The following is a 20,062-nucleotide window of genomic DNA, read 5'->3' on the forward strand; positions in this document are numbered from 1 at the left end:
CCTTTGTGGAGATTACGTAACATTACATATCCACGTTTTAGTTTAATTTATTGCATTCCCTTTTCCTAGTACTTAAATTAGAGATATTAAAATCACTTAATTAATTAGTTTTTGTGATCGAAGTAAGAGGCTAGGGTGCTTTAAAACCACGTTAGCACAATCTTATTGCACATAATACTATGGACTTGTTTGGATAACGAATATGACCATAATTAACATTTTGACTTAATCAAAACGTGAATTACAACGTTTGGTAATCAGCGGTTTGGAGCAGCGAAGCGCCAAACCCCTGAAACCCCAAACGCTGCAAATTACAACGTTTGGGGTTAAGCGTTTTGGAGAAAGATTGACTTTTTCCCAAAACGTTCCTAATAAACATTTATAACCACAATACCGCGAACCCCCATTTGCCAAAAGGAAATTGATATGTATTACGAAATGCTGGGTCTAAAGTTCAAAGATTACAAAAGTAGTCTAGCAAGCAGCCATTGACTTTTTCCCAAAACGTCCCAAAGCCTACTTTTAGTTAGAGTTTAGGTGATTGGTGTACTAGCATGACTCTCGTATTTAAATGTTACAGTTTGATTCTTACTCGGTTAGAGGCGTTCATTTAGTTAATCGGTTAATAACTAGCTGAATTAATCGGATGCACGCCAAAGACCTTGTGGTCAAGCGGCATAGTTGTGGTCCTCCCAAATGAGAGGTCACATATTTGATCCTCAGTGAGGGAGCAGAGTCAATAGTATTCAAAAAAAAAAAAAAAGAATCATTAACCAAATCAATTTTTTTCGATTAATCAGTTGGTTAACGGAATATTATAGTCCAATTTTTAAAAAATCTTAAAATTTATAAACAAAATTCGTAACGTTATATTTTCACACCACAACATAGTCATTACATCAAACATAAATACTAAAATTTGAAAAACTAATCTAATAGTATGATTTATGAATAATAATAAAAATAAAAACATATATATACACAAATCGACACTTTCAAACCGAATTAACCGTTAACCTAAATTCTTAAATAAATTAACTATTAACTGAACTGAAATATTTCAGTTAAAAAATGATTAACCGATCTTTCACCGAATTGTGCAAACCCTTACTCTCGATTGGGCCTGTCACACAATGTCTTTTTAGTGCGGTTTATCTCTACTCCCCGTAAGTTTACCTATTGCATACCTTTGGAAGTTCGGATAGTAGCTATGATTTTTCATGTTATTAAAAAAATAATAAATAAAACTTTGTATGACGTTGATCGATGTACTTGGTAGAGGTTTAGATCCTCACGGAATCTAATTCAATTGAAGTGTTAAGTGCATCTACCTATCCAGTCTCCACTAATGAAGTCTACATTTTTCTAAAGTGCGCAATTTATACACTATATGGTGACTTCTAATCTATGAGCAAATCAAGAAATTCTTTTTTTATTAGTCAGAAAAGTTTGGAGGGTGGGGGAGGGGGCTTGGAAGATTACCCATTTACCCTTCCCCTCCACAATGAGGGATGAATGTTGACAACACCATATATATATTAATTATTTATTGTATTTGATATTATGAAAAGTTTTCCGATATCTCTTAAGATGAATTATTTTGTGCTCAATTTTTTATTTGACCACTTTTCATCGATTTCTCTTTTACAAATTCATCAATTTTTTTCAAAATGAATGTGATACCCTTGCTTCTACGGTTTCACCCTTATATTGGCATTTTAGTCTTTAGATTAAACTTGGTTTGAATTGAAAAAAAAAAAAATTATAAGACCTCAAAATTATATTTCAAAATAAATTTAGTTGAACATTATTTTTTTAAAAAGATAACACAATCATGAATTAAATTATTACACTATTAAAGTCAAAGAGAAAGTGAATGATAAAGTTTTGTAACATTATGGCCTTGGGTGGTGTCGGACATGATTAGCGGCAACATATATTGTGGTCAACTCATCATCACGCGAGCTAGATTGCTTATGTTGACCTTAATAATAATTTTTTTTTTTAATAACTCAGTTTTCTCCATATTGCCGATTATATCTTAAATTCTATGAACCCATCACATCCACACAGGCTCATGAGAAAATAAATCGAATCAATCTAGTTTCGATACTTAACACTAAATTATACACTTTTGTGCACAAAGAGTTCATCTCAGATCAAACCCAAATTCAATGTTCTGCATGCCAGGGATCGAATTTTCACCCGGTTGCCGGAAGTAAATTTTAAGTGAAAATTTTCATCCACTATAACAACTTGGACCGGGGCAACCTTAAAACTAATTATTAAGGCAAATTATGATGTGGACCCAGGTCCACCTTGCAAGGTGGACCTGGGTCCAAAACTACGTCGTTTTTGTCTTCCTTTTTTTTTTTTAAATTAGTAAACATATTGCTGAATATAGAGTTGTCCAAAAATGTGTGAATGTAGAGGTTTCAAAGTGTGAATGTAGATTTATGATTGTGTGAATGTAGAGTTGCCCAGAAATGTGTGAATGTGGAGGTTTCAAATTGTGAATATGGAGTATAGAAATCGAGAATGTAGAGTTATGCATGTATGGATCTGTAATAGAGTTAAGAAGTTCTAGCAACTTTTAGTCATGTAATATGTGAATGTGGAGTTCTCAAGTTGTGAATGTGGAGTATAGGAACTGTGAATATAGAGTTTTGAATGTGTGAATGCATAACAGTGGTAATATACTAATATAGTTACTAAACATACATATAATCCTGTAATGTGTGAATGTGGAGTTTACAAATTGTGAATGTAGAGTATAGTGTATGTGGATGTAGACCCAGGTCCACCTCAGTCCACAGCATAACAACCCAATTATTAAGGCTGCTAATAATTAGCATTAGCTTTAATTTACGTATACATCTGCGAATTGAAATTAATAAAGATGGTCAACCATTCACATAGTGGGTATATAGCACAACATCATCCACTTTATTTTGCCACTTAGGGCATGGCAGTGATGGACTTACAATTAGTGCATGGTTTAATGGAGCTAAGCTACTTGTTAATGACGGTTGTTAAATTGATAAGTTGAAGAATTCAAATGATATATATATATATATATATATATATATATATATATATATATATGCATAGAATTCAAATGATAGAAATTAATGCACTCTTATTAGTATAGTAGATATTGAATTTGGATCAATAAGAACTTGCATACAGGAGAGAACTACGAACCAACTAGAGGCATCCATCTCTAAAGATCTAACGACTTTAAAGTAATGAGAGATAGAATAAATGTGTTTGACAATTTTGTAAATAATAACTTAGTAACAATAACACTACTGCTATGGATTACATGCAGGGCCGTATCTGCATGTCTAACATGTGCGACCGCACAGGGCTCCCAATTTTAGGGGCCCCATATTTAAAAAAGAAATTATATGTATATATAGTTTACAAAAATTTAGCCATGTATGAAGATTGGACCAATTTGTGACAAGATGGAATTGAGCCAAATTGACAATTGCTTTTAAAAACTCTCTCTCTCTATATATATATATATATATAATGAGAGAATCTAAGGGAGACTAGAATAGAAAAATCACAGGAAGCCTAAAATAGGGAGTCATAATATGACTTAAATACATAGAGTCCTAATATTGGATTTAATTTATATATATATATATATATATATATATATCTGTAAGTTGTATCTTTGAACCATCTCATTCAATGTTCTCATTTGGTATCAGTTAGCTATGTTAAATGTGACAGTTTTTCAATTCTTAAATTCACAATTCGGTAATTTCGTATTTTCGTATATCTGATTCTTCAGTTCTTCTTTATCACACAAACTCTCAAGTCTCAAGTTTTTCAATTCTCTTAACAGGTAATTAAAAATTATTACGTATTTTTCATAATTTTTGTTTATTGTTTTAAGAATTTGTTTCTTTATTAATTATTTATTCAAAGTTTCTAAATAAATTCTTTTTTTCCTAGGATTTTATAATTATGTCTTCTAGAACATATACATCTGGGTCTGAGAAGCGTAAAAAGAAAAGAAGAATTGAGCAACTAATTCAATCTCAAAAATGAGCTTTTGAAAATTCATTACAAAACAAACTCAAATAAATGAGCAAAAAGATTATTCCAATGAAAAATTGTTAGATGCTAATCTTCATATAGAAGATCAAGATGATTGTGATATTGGAAAAAGTTTAAATGATAGTGTGCACAACGATGATAGGTATCATTGTGACAATAAAAATTATGTGAATGTTCATATATAGTTGTTTAGATGATGTTTGTCACAATGATGATATCAAAAGTTTGATTTATGATTTTGCGTCTAAATGTGCACGACGTATGTCACTTTTAAAATAAAATTTTATATGTATTTTTTATACAATATTTATATTTTGATACAACTTTTAGAACAACTATTATTTATATATAGATTACTCGAAAAAAAAAAGAGGCCAAATTTAAGATATGCACAGGGCCCCAATTTTTATTGGAACGGCCCTGATTACATGTACACTACTTAATTGTACTGAATATGTATGTATATATATATATATATATATATATATAAAAGATGCAGTGCACGGTGAAAAATGAGGTTAAATGTCAACCATTGATTTCGTTTAGATCAATAACATCCAGAATGAAGAAAAGTTTTATAAAAAATAAGGTGGTATTATTATAATTTTATGTAAGTTCAGAATATTTTTTTTTTAATTTGGGTGCACTATTTTCCTTATTCGAGTGCATATTGTTTCTTCTTTGAGTGCATAATTTCTCTTCGAGTGCATGTTTACTTTATTAGCTTCTCAAAAGATGGGTTTATTATTTCCCTTCTTTGAGTGCATCATTTTTGTTCTTCAAGTGCATAACTTTGAACCTTGATGGTGCATAAGTTAGAACTTAAGTGCATAACTTTAGACGATTGTGTGCATAACTTTAAAATGTATAACTTTGCACCTTGGGGTGCAAAGAATTTAGCCTACATGCGAATGCATAAATTTTAATCATCATGTGCATAACTTTGTTGCGGCCTTAGTGTGCGTAACTTTGACTCTTTAGGTGCATGACTTTGGAACTAAAGGTTAATTTCAACCTTCAGGTGCATAACGTTGAACTTAATGTGCATAACTTTGAAACTTAAAAGAACTTAATGTGCATAACTTTGAAACTTAAAAGAAGATATGAGATGCATTACTTCAGCGTGCAAATTATTTCATTATTAGTAATGGTTGAATTTGATCTTCAGACTATTGGTAGTAATATAATTTCAGCGAATTGTAAAAGTGTTCACTCCTCACCTTCAAGCTTGCGATTTGAAGAATTCAACTTCCAGGAAGCTAAGTTTTTTTTATCCTTTATTTTGGACAGTTGATCTAGATTAGAATAACGGTTTACATCTCACCCCATTTTTCACCTGAGAGCTTCTTCGTGATCTCCTTTATATATATATATATATATATATATATATATATATATATATATATATATATATATATATATATTCCGTTCTCGTGCAGTTGTGCGGTTAAATCTAAGTCATTGATCTTGCTTAAATCAACGTCCAGAATTACCACACAAAAAATGTGGTGGTAATTTGGTAGCATTAAATGTTATATAAAACATATTTTTATGTTTAAATTGTTAATAGTTTGAGTAGCTTAGTTGATTGAACTCTAAACTTATTATATTAAAAAGTCTATGATAACAGGTTCAAATTTCATTTCTAAATGTCATGTAAACTTCGCCCTACTCAGATAATTTTCACTTGTATGTGTTATTTCTAGCTAGGATGATCATTAAGGTGGACGTTACGTTACAATACACCTTCATTACATGCACGTTTGTACGAGTCATTTGGTTTCAGTGTGATAAACTTATCATTGACATATATCGTTGTATAAGACAATACGAAACCTATCTACCTAAGTATAGTACTAAATTGACCGCTACCATACTATAGATCGATATTCTAAGGACAATTCTACGATACTTTAATCAAATTCTTTAATGTAGAATCCGAACTGCATTAATCTTCCAATCCATCAGCATGCAGCAGCTAAATCCTGCAAAATCCATCATCAACACCAAATTAAACACATAAGTTAACTAATTGGGCATTGTTATTTTCGCTTTAAGTTTATAATGCTGGTTAGTATCGATATTTGTTAATTACACTGGGTACAATTATATATATATTTTTGAGGTTGTAATTGTACTATGTGAGGTGAGAAAGTACAGACAATCTACTCCGGAGGGTCTCCACAATTTACTCCAGATGGTCTCCACAACCATCTAATTAAGCATGTTTGGGAATAGGTTGTGTGCACTCACATGCTTGTTCATACGTTCTCATCACATGAGAAAGTGTTCTCATATGATCCTATATATATATATATGAAATCATAAGTGAGATCCATCATAAATGCACACAAGCTACTACTCGAATGCATATAAATTGGATTGTGTGCAATTGACTCAGCATGAATGCATACATACAATCTACCATGTGTGCATTCGTGTAATAGTTTGTATATATATATATATATATATATATATATATATATATATATATATATATATATAATACATGTTTGTATATGTGCAAATTAAAAGCAAAAGTAGTGAAAAATATTTTAGAATTGTTTGTATATAATAAGTGAAAATATTATATTGTGCGTACGTACGTACTCTATGTATTCGATGTTGATTTTGGCATGAGGAGAATGAGAGATTTGAGAAAAAGCATCTTTGGACAAAAGTATAGTGGAAGGGCATGGCCTTTTTGGGCAAAAATCCACCACCCTCACGTCTATGGCATCGCCCTTGCACGGCCGGTTGTTGCCGCTAAGGCAGCTCAGCCTGTATCGCCGCCCGCACGCCGCCCCGTTATCCCACAGCCCCTCGCTCACCGCCACGAATAGATTCCCCGCCGGGAACTGATCCACCCTATTCCCGTTACATCTAGTCGCTGCAAAGCATATAATTATATATTAGTGGTCATAAATTCGAATCTCAGTGAAGACTTAGATTTTAAAGTTGAAGAAAGTATAGAACGGATGCTGCTGCATTGTAATAATAATAACCAACTAATTAAACAAATAATCATCAATAATTAATAGTAAGAAGAAGATCGAATTAATTACGTGAATATGGGGGATTATAAGATGTTGCTGTGCCTATGTCTCCGAGGACGACTAGGTTGGGTTTCGAAGAGAATAAGGTTAATAAAACTATAACAGTGATTCTGATAACTTGAAGGTAGATGGCCGCCGCCATGAATGATTGACAAGCTAATAAGCGAGCAAACAGTAAAGTTAAAGGTGGAAATGGAAAAAGGGAGGAAAAAACGACAGTTTTAATTTGTTGGTTTTAGAATTAATTGGTTTGCATATATATGTACCACCTTTATATAGTTGTTAAGGTTTTGTCCTTTCCGCTTTACAGTGTGAAAACATAGAAGTGGTATGTAGTGGAGTATATAGCATGTGTGTATTTCTACTATTTTGATGGCCACCACAAAAATATTCTATTCATCCATATAGTTTACACCTTCTTGTTTTTTTTTTTTTGAAAACTCCATATAGTTTACACCTAACAATAAAAGCTCAACAACCAATCCTATACAAATAAGGAAAGTCCAAGTGTAGATCAACACCGATGTTTTTTGTAATGGGTGCAACTTAAAAAGTTTCGACAAAAGCTTTAAATTTGTATCAGGTACAATAAACTTAAAAAGTTTCGACAAAAACATTAAATTTGTATCAGGTACAATAAGAACATTCAAAGGGAAAGTCTACCATGCTTATCGACATTGGTGATTTTTTCGATTATATGGGATGCAACCTAATAAAGTTTAGATTTATAGCAGACATGGTACAAAATCAAGATTTATAGCAAACTTGGTACAACGAACACGTACCGGTGCGAATGGACACCTTGAAATTTTAAAATATTGTTTATGATCATTATTTTTGCACAATAATTCACCAACAACCACACCAAACTCAAAATCATATTAGAGTTGGACAAGGAAAAGAAAAAGAGCAACGTCTTTTGTTGACTGATGATCAATTAACACATTAAATTATACAACTTCACGTCAAATAAGATTTTTCTCATAAAAATACACGTGATATATAATAATCATTATTGTACAAAAATAGTAATAGGGTGGGAACTCCAGCTCAAAAGTGTAGCAACAACAATTGAAATTGAGGTTGAATACAATGTGTAATCTAGTTGTTTTTTTTTTTTTTGGGTTGTCCTCATGAAAATTGAAAGCCAACAGTTATCTCTTTAATTTGCTTTTAGATTTCTGTGGCATATGTTTTGCTTGACTTTTGAGTTTGTTTCTTTATCATCAGTTGGCAGTTGCTAGCTTTTACATTGAGCTTTCGTGGCTGTTAATGGATTTTTGCAACTTTAATTTTCTATTGCTTCTACCCACTGCACCTATGCTTATCCTTAATCTTTTTCACTTTTTACCTTTTCTATAGACTCCATATATATATAATTCTCAAACTAGACATCCAACGCACATATACACTACTATTTCATTTTTTTTGCACGACAGAGAAAATTAAACCTTCCGCCAATATCTTAAAGTATGTATTAGGTACTTATGACCTTAGTCGACAAAAGATCACAAGGAGGTAAACCAGCTCATGTAGCTAGTTTAATAAATTGTTCCCTCATGAGTAATTCAAAAATCAACCAACCAATGTTTATTCTTACTTTCGCGGGCATTAGTTCGTGACAATGAAAGAGTCAATTCTATGGAAGTTATATCGAAATCTCTACAAAACGAATGATATGTTAGTTGTATCGAAATCTCTACTTCGAAAATAATGATTTGGGACAATGAAAAAGCCAATAATATGTCAGTTGTATCGAGATTTCTATCTCCAACGAGAATTAACTCGGGGAGAAGAATAAAATTTGAGAATTCCAGTAGTATGATCTCATAATATGCTAAATGCCACTCTTTGTATTATTCTAGCAGCTCTATATTCTCCCGGATCCATTTGTAAATTTGTAATGCATATCAAGAACTAGGCCTTAGTTTAACATCCCTTTGTGGAGTTTGATTCCTTCTGATCTACTTAAGATACCAGGGATCAAAGTCTAACAAATTATACCAGGGATCAAAGTCTAACAAATTGTACCAAGGATCAAAGTTACATTGTAGACTGACATGGCCCATGGTATAATAATTGACTTTAGGCAAGGCCAGGTGACCAATATGATATTTTAATGTCATACCCCCACAATAGAGATCATATATCAGAAGCATATATGACGTCAGATTTCTTAAACAAAAAATAAAAGTTTAGTAACTAAATTTTGGTGGGAGTCCCTCGAGAGACAACCCTCCAAAAATAGGCGTATGCCACTTATTACAATGCACACACGGTATTCTTTAGTAAAAGGCGAAAGAATAGTTCGCTATGTGCTCATTGCATGGCTGCGTAGGTTTCTTTCTAGCTCTGCTGCCATCATATAGTAGTCCAAATTGCTTGAAACCAGTGTCTATTCGATGTGGGATATAAATCCTTCACTTTTTATAGGTTCCACAACACACAGCAGTTCACCTCTTAAAATCTGTAACTTTGCCCTATCTGCCCTCCATGTTTTAACCTTCCAATCATTACTAAGAAAACATGAGAATAAGCAAAGACAAAAAGAGAGTGAAATTCAGAAACCACTGCTCCTGTTTGACCGATCACACTATGTTTATGTATGTTTGGCCATTTGTATGTGAAGATTCTCCTCCCAGTATCAATTTTTTTAATTTCAATTTTCCTATATAACCTATTGTTCTGTTGTTTATCCACCATCATTATTCCATCAAGCTGTGTAAGAAAAGCTTTGGAAATTGGTTTGTTTGGACTGTTTTTTTTTTTTTTTTTTTTTTTTTTTGTCTATTTGTAAAATCCTCAACTATCCTGGGCATTTTTACTTCAAAGTTCAAATTGTCTCTAATTTTAGTATAATCCTCATCTTGCTGTGCTAATTTTACTTCAAACTGTTAATTTTCTCAGTGCAATTTATAATATATTTTGTATTTAAACAATATTATTCGTGTTTGATATTTTGGCGTGTTTAATATTTTGTCAGGGACATTTTTAAATTCATTTTAATTTCGCATCCTCGCTCCCACTCAACTAAAATCTTGGATTCGTCCATGCCCTCTACATAGAGTTTTGAAAGGAATGTGATTCCCTCACAATTCTTAAGTTACCAAACATTACCATGCATATTTACAAATTTTGTCCTTTAATTTTAATTATTATCATGCATATTTATGTTAGCTTATTATATTATCATATTTAATATTTTTTGTAATTATATATTTTATTTTATTTTTTATTTTTTATTATGTCATGTTAGCTTATAAAGCAATTTTGTTTCTCAAGCTCAACCTCGTATCATGTACTTATATATGAAGTAACCACAATGAAGTAAACTACCTCAAGTAAGTTAATAAATCGTTTCCTCATAAGTAATTTAAATAATCATAACCAATGTTTATTCTTACTTTCGGGGGCATTGGTTCGCATAAATGAAAGAGTCAATGCTATGCAAATTGTAATGAAATCTATATAAAATCAATAATTAAAGAGCCAATAATATGCCGGTTGTATCGAGATCTCTATCTCGAGTGAGAACTAACTCAAAATGGAGAAGAATACAATTTGGGAATTCCAGTCCATTAAATGTAATAATGCTAAACCTTGTATTAGTTTAACATCCCTTTGTGGAATTTGATTCTTCCACTTCACGGGTCAGGTGACCAGTAGGAGATTCAAATGCCATAGAACGACAATAAAGATCATATGTCATAAGTTGATTCGTCAGATTTCTTTCTTAAACAAAAAATAAAAGTTTAGTAACTAAGTTTTGGTGGGTGGGAGTCCCTCGAGAGACAACCCTTCAAAAATAGGCGTATGCCACTTATTGCAATGCACACACGGTATTCTTTAGTAAAAGGCGAAAGAATAGTTCGCTATGTGCCCATTGCGTGGCTGCGTGGGTTTCTTCTTAGCTCTGCTGCCATGATATAGTAGTCCAAATTGCTTAAATCCAGTGTCTATTCGATGTGGGATAACTCATTCACTTTTAGCTCTGTTTGGCAGAGCTTATTTAGGAGCTTATAACTTATTTTAAGCTACTAATAAGCTATAAGCTTTGTTTGGTAATGTTCTCAAAATAAGCTAGTAGCTTAAAATAAGAGTTTATTTTGAAACGCTACTTGGGGTAGCTTTTCAAAAATAAGCTAGGAGCTTTTTAACTTTTTCCATCTTTATCCTTATTATTTTAAATAAATGACATTATTTACCCCTCTCAATTAAAATCCTTTTGACATTTTCTTTTCATTATGTTTGGTTGTAATTTCAGTTTGACATTTGTGTTTGAACATTAATTTTTTTATGAACTAATCTTATGAATTATAAATTTTTTTTTACTTTATAAATTTTCAAATATATGTTCTTACTTTATATTGTATTTAAATATATTGATTTCATTATTTTATATTTTAATATATAAAAAACCTATTTAAATTTAAAATTATTTAAATTATATGAAGATGTCTTTTTTAGTCTTTTTACATTTTATCAGCTTATCAAAAAGCTAATTTTACCAAACACTTTTAAGCATAACAGCTCTTCAAATTTCAGCTTCGAGCTTATAGCTTTTCAGTTTTCAGCTACTTCTCAGCTTTCAGCTACCTTTTCAGCTAAGTTTGCCAAACATAGCCAAATAGGTTCCACAACACACAGCAGTTCACCTCTTAAAATCTGCAACTTTGCCCTATCTGCCCTCCATGTTTTAACCTTCCAATCATTACTCAGAAAACATGAGAATAAGCAGAGACAAAAAGAGAGTGAAATTCAGAAACCACTGCTCCTGTTTGACCAATCACACTAGCATTTGGCTTCCATTTTTAAACTGATATATAACCCAAACTTCAACCGCTGGTTATTACTCCAACTTCAAATGTAAACCCACATACTCCCCTAACCAATTTCTCACCCACAACTACTAGTTCATCAATATTTACTTTAATGACTAATTCTTTCCTAAACAATTTTTCAGTTCCTCTCCCAAACCCCGCAACTACCAGTTGATTAATATTTATTCCAATGACTAATTCTTTCGACTTTTCTCTCTAATGAGCACCTCTTAATTTAATTTAAAACTATATTTAGCCATAATATCATACCACTTTTTAACTTTTTCCATAATTTTTTTACCTCTACTTTAATTTAAAATTATGCTTAACCATTATATCACCACTCTTTTAACTTTCGGAGAACATCAAAAAAATAAAATTATTTTTCTTTGGTTAGGACTCTTAATTTTTAGTGGCAAAAGTCGTAACTGTTTCTCACATCTTGAGGAAGTTTACTCAAAAACCAAATGGGTTGCGCTGGGGGCATAATTTTCCACAATATGTAGCCAATTACAGAAGGAAATAAGGAGTGCGCTTGGAGAAACAAGATGAACCTCACAGACTCAGACGTTCATAATCAGTCTAACCGGAAATTTAATAACTAGACTTGGTTGGGTGCAACTAAGAGATGCAACCCTCCAAAAATTGGCGTATGCCACTATTTGCAGCGTGCACACGGTATTCTTTAGTAAAAGGCGAAAGAATAGTTCGCTTTGTGCCCACTGCGTGGCTGCGTGAATTGCTTCGTTCATCTGTTACCTTTATATATACTACTACAAAGCTGCTCGAAACCAGTACATTTTCGATGTGGGACAAGAGTTCAGTTTTGAACACCTGAAGGAAATTAACTCAAAAAACCGCTTGAAACCACTACATTTTCGATGTGGTTTATAAACACCTAAAGGAAATTAACTCAAAAAACAAATGGATTAGTGGCATAATATTTCAGAATGTGTAGCCAACAAAAGGTAATGAGAAGCACACAAAATGAGAAACAAGATGAAAGACTTCCATTTTTTTTTTTGAAAAAATATCAGGCCTACAGTAACAAGATGAATACCAGACCTTTCATAAGCGGTCTGATTGAAAATTTAATAACTAATATTGGTTGGGTGCATCTCTATGAGATGCAACCCTCCAAAAATTGGCGTATGCCACTATTTGCAGCGCGCACACGGTATTCTTTAGTAAAAGGCGAAAGAATAGTTCGCTTTGTGCTCACTGCGTGGCTGCGTGAATTGCTTCGTTCATCTGCTACCTTTATATATACGACTCCAAAGCTGCTTGAAACCACTACATTTCCGATGTGGGACAAGAGTTCAGTTTTTAAAACACCTAACATTTTTTGCCTACTTTTCTCACTTTCCGATTACAACGATTTAAACTTAGATTTTATTTCATATCAATACATTTAAGCTTCCATATTACAATTGATATATATCAACTTTGAATTTCACTTGTTCATATTTACAATCGATAAATATCACAATTAAAAGAATATATAGATATTGTCAACCTTAATCAGCATTTTATACTATCTTTTACCCAAGACAGTCTAGTATTCAGGTAAAGTTGCAAATTTGCTTGGAACTCAGACTTGGTACACCATTGAGTACTGTAAAAATTGAGGGGGGAAACAGAAAGACTGCACATAAACAAAAGAGTGCAATACTGCATACAAGAACATACAAACATTGCTAATTAGTAATTATCAAGTCATCTACCAAATCAATGAATTATGAATTTTTTAAACAAGCTTGGTTTTTTCTTAAACTCTAACTTATGAGTTCTAAAACATCACTAGTCTGGGGAAGTTGCTAACAGAGCACAATACCAACTACTACAAATGTAATCTATAGGATTCAGTTCTGCTGCTCCTCACCACCTCCAGCTTGCTCGGCTTCGGCAGCCATCAGTTCATCGAACTTCTCCGTCTTCCCCAGCACTATCTCAATCTACACAAATGAGAGAGCATTAATAAATGCTTACCTTTAGAAAGTGAGAACAAAGAAAAGTTTGTGATGAAAGAGGTGAGAATTTTTGTTTAGATGAGATGACGGGGAGAGAGGAGTAAGAATTGGTGGTTGTGCAGGTAGTATGAGAGAAGCTAGGTTCATCATAAAGGGGAGCCAATTTTTTAAGAGTTACCCTAGCTTTTGATACAGGTCGACTTCCTGGTTCATCTCTCATGTCCACTGTAAGTGTCCTTATCTCTGCATACAACATAGATGCCGAAAATGTTACTCCATATTAAACATTCTAAGAGAGGCTAGGAAAAATATGAGAAGTATAAAGGCAGGGAGCCTCACTCTTTTCAATGGCAAACCCATTGTTCTTCAATATTTCAGCAACTGTAACCACTGTAGAGATAGCTGCAGGAACGACATTGGCACATTGTTAATTTCTTACTTTTTTCTTAAGAAGATTATAGGCATTAAAAGAAAAAGGTGTATGTAATGAGAATAAGCAATGTAATACTACTAAAAACACTACTCAAGTAGCAGCTCAATCACCAAAAAAAACTTACATCATTTCTTTTCCCTTGGAAATTACACAATTTTTCTTTGTTCAGCAAAAATAGTTTGTTGAGCTATGAAGCTAAGAGAGACATGATTGCATTTCGTAATTTACACATGTATTTTCCTTTTGAATTCAACACAAATACCACAAAACGAACTGAAAAGAAATTCACTTCACATTGTCTGTTGGTCACTTTGACCTTAGTTTTCATCGTTCATTCTTCAGTGGGTTTTCTTTTCTCTAACAATCCACTACAAATAGCATGGCTGGAAGCCCAAACCAGCTGATCATTCCAACCAAACAAAGGATTGCATAAGACACACAACAAAAAAAAAAAAAAAAACACACACACACACACACACACACTACCAACCGCATACACAAATGTAAAACCATTTTCTTCCGCATTTGTACACAAATGACAAATCCAATGTTTACCAGTATGTTTAAAATGTTTACCCTTTTTTTTTGCTTCAATCAAAGGCCACTGAACTTGGAAGCAGTTTAAATTCAAGATTAGTAATTTTGAGAATCTTTGAGCTTTTTTACAAAAGTTAGCAAAGGGAAAAAAAAAAAAAAAAAAAAAAAACCTTCAAGTCATAGAGAGCTCATGAATATCACTCTTCTATTAAAGGCAAGTATTATTGACTAACAAAGGGTTTTATGCAACTAAAGAGTAATTTGGACCCCAGCTTGCCAAATCACCTTGTGTAAGGAGATAATTTATGTACACAACATTAAGGTTACTAATGCACCTTAGATGCAAAGATAAAGAATCTTCCACCGGGGAACAGGATTAAAATGAAAAATTGAAGAAACCCAAAGTGAACCATAGATGTCCCATTCATAATTAGCCAAAGAATCAAGGTTCATGAAAATGAGAGGCGAGAGGATATACCCATTCCAAGTGCAGAGAGTTCCACTTCATTGTATTGTTGCAGGTACCTCTGCACATGAACAATCAACTCAGTGAAAGAAACCATATCCACTCAATACATATAATACGAAAACAGAATTCCTTCAAACAAACTTCTCTACATGCACGGATGGTTCATGGGTGTAAACACATACATACATACATACATACATCTCCAAACACACATAAACGAAGCACTAAAGCTCATCCCAGGAACCCATCAGCAAAGGCTTTAAGAAGAGTTATATGTTTTCAATTCATGGAGATTAGAAAAATGTCCTAGCTCAATATTTACTTAAATCAGAACAATTCAAATGTCATCCTTTATCAGCAATCCAAACAAAAAAGGAATAGCATTAAGCAAACTACACCACAAACAGCAACTTCATACATTTTTTTCCTAGACACAAAATGATATCAAGGTTATATATGCATTTACACCCTACAAACAATCAGAGATATTCATCCAAGCATCCACAAGCAAGCAATCCACACTCAAACACAGCTCTTTATAGCAATTATTTACACAAACAAAGAAACAACATCAAAATAAAGCCCTGCTTATAGCTCCAAACTCTCAAGTATATGTTAAAAAACACAGAAATTAGAACTTAAACATCAATGCATACAAATATATACGGCGAGATAACATAGCGAGAACCTTGGAGAGGTTGACATAGAAGAAGAGGGATTTCTTGGTGTTGGAGACTTGGATTCGGTTCTTCTTTTGGGGTTCGGAATTGGTAGAAGAAATATTAACGTTGTTGATTCCCTCTGTGATAGCCTCCATTAGTTTTCTTCCTCTTCCCCTTCTTCAAAACCCTAACTTCAACCTCCCTCTCTCTCTCTTTAACTCCCCTCTCTCTCTCTCTCACCTGAGTCTTGCGTATGATGAATTGATGATGGCATAGATAAACTTCGGATAAATTCTTTAATATTCATTTTTGTTACTTTCTAAAATCAATTTATATTCTTTGTTATTTTTTCCAACTACTATGTAGTACTACTTCCGTCCCAAAATCTGGTTCGTTTAACGATGCTTGACTAAAGTAATTTTTAATTCAATTTTTCATAATATTAAGTTTAACATTAATATATAAAATTTATATATTTAGAAACTACATTAAAAGTACTATTAAACACAAAAAATTAAATTTAAAAATAATAAAGAATTACTAAAGAAAATAAGCAAAGAAGAAAGAGTTGATTTGACCAATGAATAGTAAATGGGACAGATGGAGTAATATTCTAAATGGGTGGTCATAACAGATACTACCTTATAAAAAAATTATGAGTCTTTAAAAAAAATATTACGCTGGAAAATTAAGATATGGTGTTATCTTGGAATATAAGAATTAAATTAGTTTAAAATTTAAATATAATATTTGGTTTTTTTTGTCACACTTGTGTGAGACCGGATCCTATATTCGTGAGACGAGTCGGGTCGGATCGATGCAAATGTAATACTTATATTAGCAAATGTAATATTAATTAGAAATAAAGTGTTTTGTTACTTCTAAGGGAAATGGAATACTTTGGAGGACAATTCATAATTTAGTATTATATTTTTTCTTCAAAAGTATTACATTTCTCATATAAGTAATAAGCATTTTATTCATGATTTAGTACTACATTTGTTAATATAAGTATTACATTTCATCTTGATCTGACTTGTCTCACGGACAATAATCCATGAAACAGTTTCACACAAGTTTTTTACCATTTTTTAGTACACTGTACTCTAACCTATCTCTATTTGGTTCATTTTATAAATTTTCTTAGAATTTTTTGTTAATCTCTAAGAAATCTGTTATCTTTCGTAGGAATCAAATTACAAACCAAACATGAAAACTATATCAAAATACAGTTAAAAAAAAAAAAAAAAAAGAAAAAAAAGAAAAAAAAAAGAGAAAGATACATGAATCATTATTGTTGAGGATTATATTTGAGAAAGAAAACTAGTCAAATAATACTGATTATATACCTATAGATGTAAACTTCTTCAATAAATTGTGTGTAATGGTAGAAGAGACAAATTTCTCATATTTTTAAGAGACTTTTAATTAACTTGACAACAAAAAGTATAATTGCGTAATTAAATAAATTAGATAGATTCATGTCACCTGAAAAAATCATAAATTTTTCACGTTTAAATTCCTAAAGTTTGCACTTCCATGCCTACAAACGCCCTCAAGATTTATAAATGAGTCTAAAGTTTATTCAATCACTTTTTTTAGTGACTTTAAAAGACTTTTACTAACTTCAAGAGTCTAATGATATATAATTTGAATTTTCAAGATCTCTTTATTATTATTAGTGCCAACTACTATATAGGTAGTAAAATGATACATCTATTACCGTTCAAAATAAGTTGTCACATGATCAAACCCTGATGGTGGAAACATTGATTCTTTGGGCTACAAAGATTGGTAAAGTATATAACATATACTACCTTGTAAAGAAAACTTGTATGAACTTTAAAAGCTTAGAGGCATTCAAGTTAAACTTTTACAGCATGTTTGGTTCACGGAATTAATTTTAAGGGAATAAGAATAGATAAATACCCTATACAAAAAAAATGTATTATTATTATTATGTATGAAAAAATATAAATTATATATGAAAATATAGAAATTGTGAATGAATGAAATTCTAAGAACGCTAATCTACCATATGCTCCTATGTATATAAATAAAGATATGTGTGTATATAATAATAATAATAATAATAATAATAATAATAATTATTATTATTATTATTATTATTATTATTATTATTATTAATGAATTTATGTATATACTTCAATGAATATAATGTATTATATAAATGTAGATAGTTAATTAATTAATTAATTATATATATATATATATATATATATATATAATGGTTAATAATACAAAAGGGTATTTTCGATATTATAATATAAAAGTTATTCCCAAATACTTGGGAATATCTAATACCATGGGGTTCCTTAGGAATGACTATTCCCTCCTGTGTAAGGAATAGCTCATTCTCGGGAATGCTGCGCTATTCCCAAGGATAAAAGGACAGTAAATGATAGAATAGGTCTATTCCTAGGAACAGTATTATATTCCCGACATATTCCATGAACTAAACACGTTGTTAGTGAGTATTCAAAATTCGAGTAGTATTCGATTAAGACTTTTAAAAATCTTTAAAAATCGGGTGGTATTCAAAAAGTTATGAACCTTTATAGACTTTTGTGTAATTTTTCCTCTCCAATATAAATAGTTAAAAATCAATCACTTAAACTCCATATTTCAAAACTTTCTTTCTTCCAATGCTCTTTCACTTAGTCTCTTTATCTAAACTCTATTTATTTATTTTTTTCTATTTAAACTCTACAAACCTCATACGTAGCTAAATTCAACAAATTATTTTTTCTTCATTATCATATATTTTCTTCATGCTTACACTCTATAATAACTATTAATAGAAAATTCAATGAAAGCAATACCTAACAAGGATAATTGTCCTAACAAATTAAAATAAATGTTTTAATCCGTACCTTAAAATTGATATAATCTTTAAATATATAGTATACTCTATTTTTGTGGCAAACAAATCTATTTTTTTTTCAATTGGAATGCATAAATTTAGTTGAGATATTTGAAAATATATGATATATTATAAAAGTTATTGCAATAAAATTATAGATAGTAAGCATCAAAATAAATCAGTGAAAATTTGTATTGGTCTATTCAATTTAGAGATTTAATGACTTTTGTATACTTTCTAAAATAAAAAAGCTTGTAAAAGTCAATAAAAGATTATAAGTGTTTGTGATATAAGACTTTTATAGACTTGTTCAAAGTTTACAAAAACTTTTAAAAAATATATATGAAAGTTGTTTAATATCTATAAACATCCATCATTTTAAAAGTCTTTAAAACTCAACAAAGTCATAATTGAATAAACCCTCCTAAATTCAAACTTTTATAAAACTTTTAAAAAATCATTAGTATTCAAAAAGTTGTTAACTTATATAGAATTTATTAAACTTTTTACTTTTGTAGACTTTTTTGTCCTTTAATATAAATAGTTAAAATTATTAGGACTCTATATTTTATCAAATTTAATTAAGATTGCCAAAGGCCTTGTGGTCAAGTGGCATACCTGTGGCCTTAGTATTCAAAAAAAAAAAATTAATTAATTAAGATTCACACTACTTTTACCAATTATGCTTTAGCTAGGACCATCTCTATTCTCTTATGGACCATCTCTATTCTCCTCTTGTATCCTTATACATATATCTCTTATTGTACTTTGTAAACATGATTGATCAATAATAAAATTTCTCTATAGAAATTCTTGTTCTTATCTAGTACCAGTAGACCAAAATGATCCATGTCTGCCAACCACCCCATTGTCGAAATTAGTCTCACCTTACTTGCCCAAGCCTATGTTTTTCTAGGTATTGAACCTATGCATATGAAACTACATTTTTCTTATTAACTATATTTTTTTGCCACCATAAACAATATGAGCCCATATGCTCTTGTCAACAAAGAAAATCCTAATTATTTATTCCTTTGAGTCTTTGGTTGCTTATGTTTTCCTTATCTTCATCCCTACAACAAACACAAAATAAAGTTTTGATATGCCACATATGTCTTTCTTGGTTACCTAGAGTCGTTTCAAAGATATCGTTGTTT

The 20,062-nt window shown here is 31.3% G+C and overlaps 2 protein-coding genes and 4 non-coding genes across 7 annotated transcripts; all 6 read right to left on the reverse strand.

Annotated features, from left to right (window-relative positions):
- Positions 1-5,804: 5,804 nt before the first annotated feature.
- On the reverse strand, positions 5,805-7,434 carry LOC116007674 (EG45-like domain containing protein). 2 transcript variants are annotated; one of them, XM_031248412.1, is made up of 3 exons: positions 7,140-7,434; positions 6,685-6,964; positions 5,805-6,059 (listed from the first exon to the last, which is right to left on the reverse strand). In XM_031248412.1, exons 1-3 carry the CDS (start codon positions 7,270-7,272, stop codon positions 6,053-6,055), a joined length of 420 nt encoding a protein of 139 aa, XP_031104272.1. In that variant the 5' UTR covers positions 7,273-7,434; the 3' UTR covers positions 5,805-6,052. The 2 variants fall into 2 exon arrangements, with proteins under 2 accessions (XP_031104272.1, XP_031104271.1); XM_031248411.1 differs by having other exon boundaries at positions 6,681-6,964.
- A 1,913-nt stretch (positions 7,435-9,347) lies between these two features.
- LOC116007709 lies at positions 9,348-9,462 on the reverse strand. The gene has a single exon (XR_004095315.1). It is a non-coding gene; the product is annotated as a U5 spliceosomal RNA (small nuclear RNA).
- A 1,446-nt stretch (positions 9,463-10,908) lies between these two features.
- LOC116007708 lies at positions 10,909-11,023 on the reverse strand. The gene has a single exon (XR_004095314.1). It is a non-coding gene; the product is annotated as a U5 spliceosomal RNA (small nuclear RNA).
- Positions 11,024-12,565: 1,542 nt separating this feature from the next.
- Positions 12,566-12,682, reverse strand: LOC116007737. Its single transcript, XR_004095340.1, has one exon. It is a non-coding gene; the product is annotated as a U5 spliceosomal RNA (small nuclear RNA).
- Positions 12,683-13,063: 381 nt separating this feature from the next.
- LOC116007736 lies at positions 13,064-13,181 on the reverse strand. Its single transcript, XR_004095339.1, has one exon. It is a non-coding gene; the product is annotated as a U5 spliceosomal RNA (small nuclear RNA).
- A 402-nt stretch (positions 13,182-13,583) lies between these two features.
- On the reverse strand, positions 13,584-16,281 carry LOC116006052 (uncharacterized protein At2g34160-like). The gene is made up of 5 exons (XM_031246308.1): positions 16,048-16,281; positions 15,369-15,417; positions 14,260-14,322; positions 14,099-14,163; positions 13,584-13,905 (listed from the first exon to the last, which is right to left on the reverse strand). The coding sequence occupies exons 1-5, from the start codon at positions 16,174-16,176 to the stop codon at positions 13,813-13,815; spliced, it is 399 nt and encodes a 132-aa protein (XP_031102168.1). The 5' UTR covers positions 16,177-16,281; the 3' UTR covers positions 13,584-13,812.
- Between the last annotated feature and the right edge of the window lie 3,781 nt (positions 16,282-20,062).

This window comes from Ipomoea triloba, chromosome 15 (assembly GCF_003576645.1).
Source record: "Ipomoea triloba cultivar NCNSP0323 chromosome 15, ASM357664v1".
Classification (NCBI taxonomy): Eukaryota; Viridiplantae; Streptophyta; class Magnoliopsida; order Solanales; family Convolvulaceae; genus Ipomoea; species Ipomoea triloba.

Excerpts from the sequence above, each read along its gene's own strand:
- LOC116006052 (XM_031246308.1), bottom strand. The coding sequence starts at position 16,176 with ATGGAGGCTATCACAGAGGGAATCAACAACGTTAATATTTCTTCTACC. Across the intron at positions 15,418-16,047 it reads TCTATGTCAACCTCTCCAAG|AGGTACCTGCAACAATACAA; the intron begins GTTCTCGCTATG and ends GTTCATGTGCAG. Across the intron at positions 14,164-14,259 it reads TGGGTTTGCCATTGAAAAGA|AGATAAGGACACTTACAGTG; the intron begins GTGAGGCTCCCT and ends TGTTGTATGCAG.
- LOC116007674 (XM_031248411.1), bottom strand. The coding sequence starts at position 7,272 with ATGGCGGCGGCCATCTACCTTCAAGTTATCAGAATCACTGTTATAGTT. Across the intron at positions 6,965-7,139 it reads TTATAATCCCCCATATTCAC|CGACTAGATGTAACGGGAAT; the intron begins GTAATTAATTCG and ends TATGCTTTGCAG. Across the intron at positions 6,060-6,680 it reads ACATCGAATACATAGAGTAC|GATTTAGCTGCTGCATGCTG; the intron begins GTACGTACGCAC and ends TGGATTTTGCAG.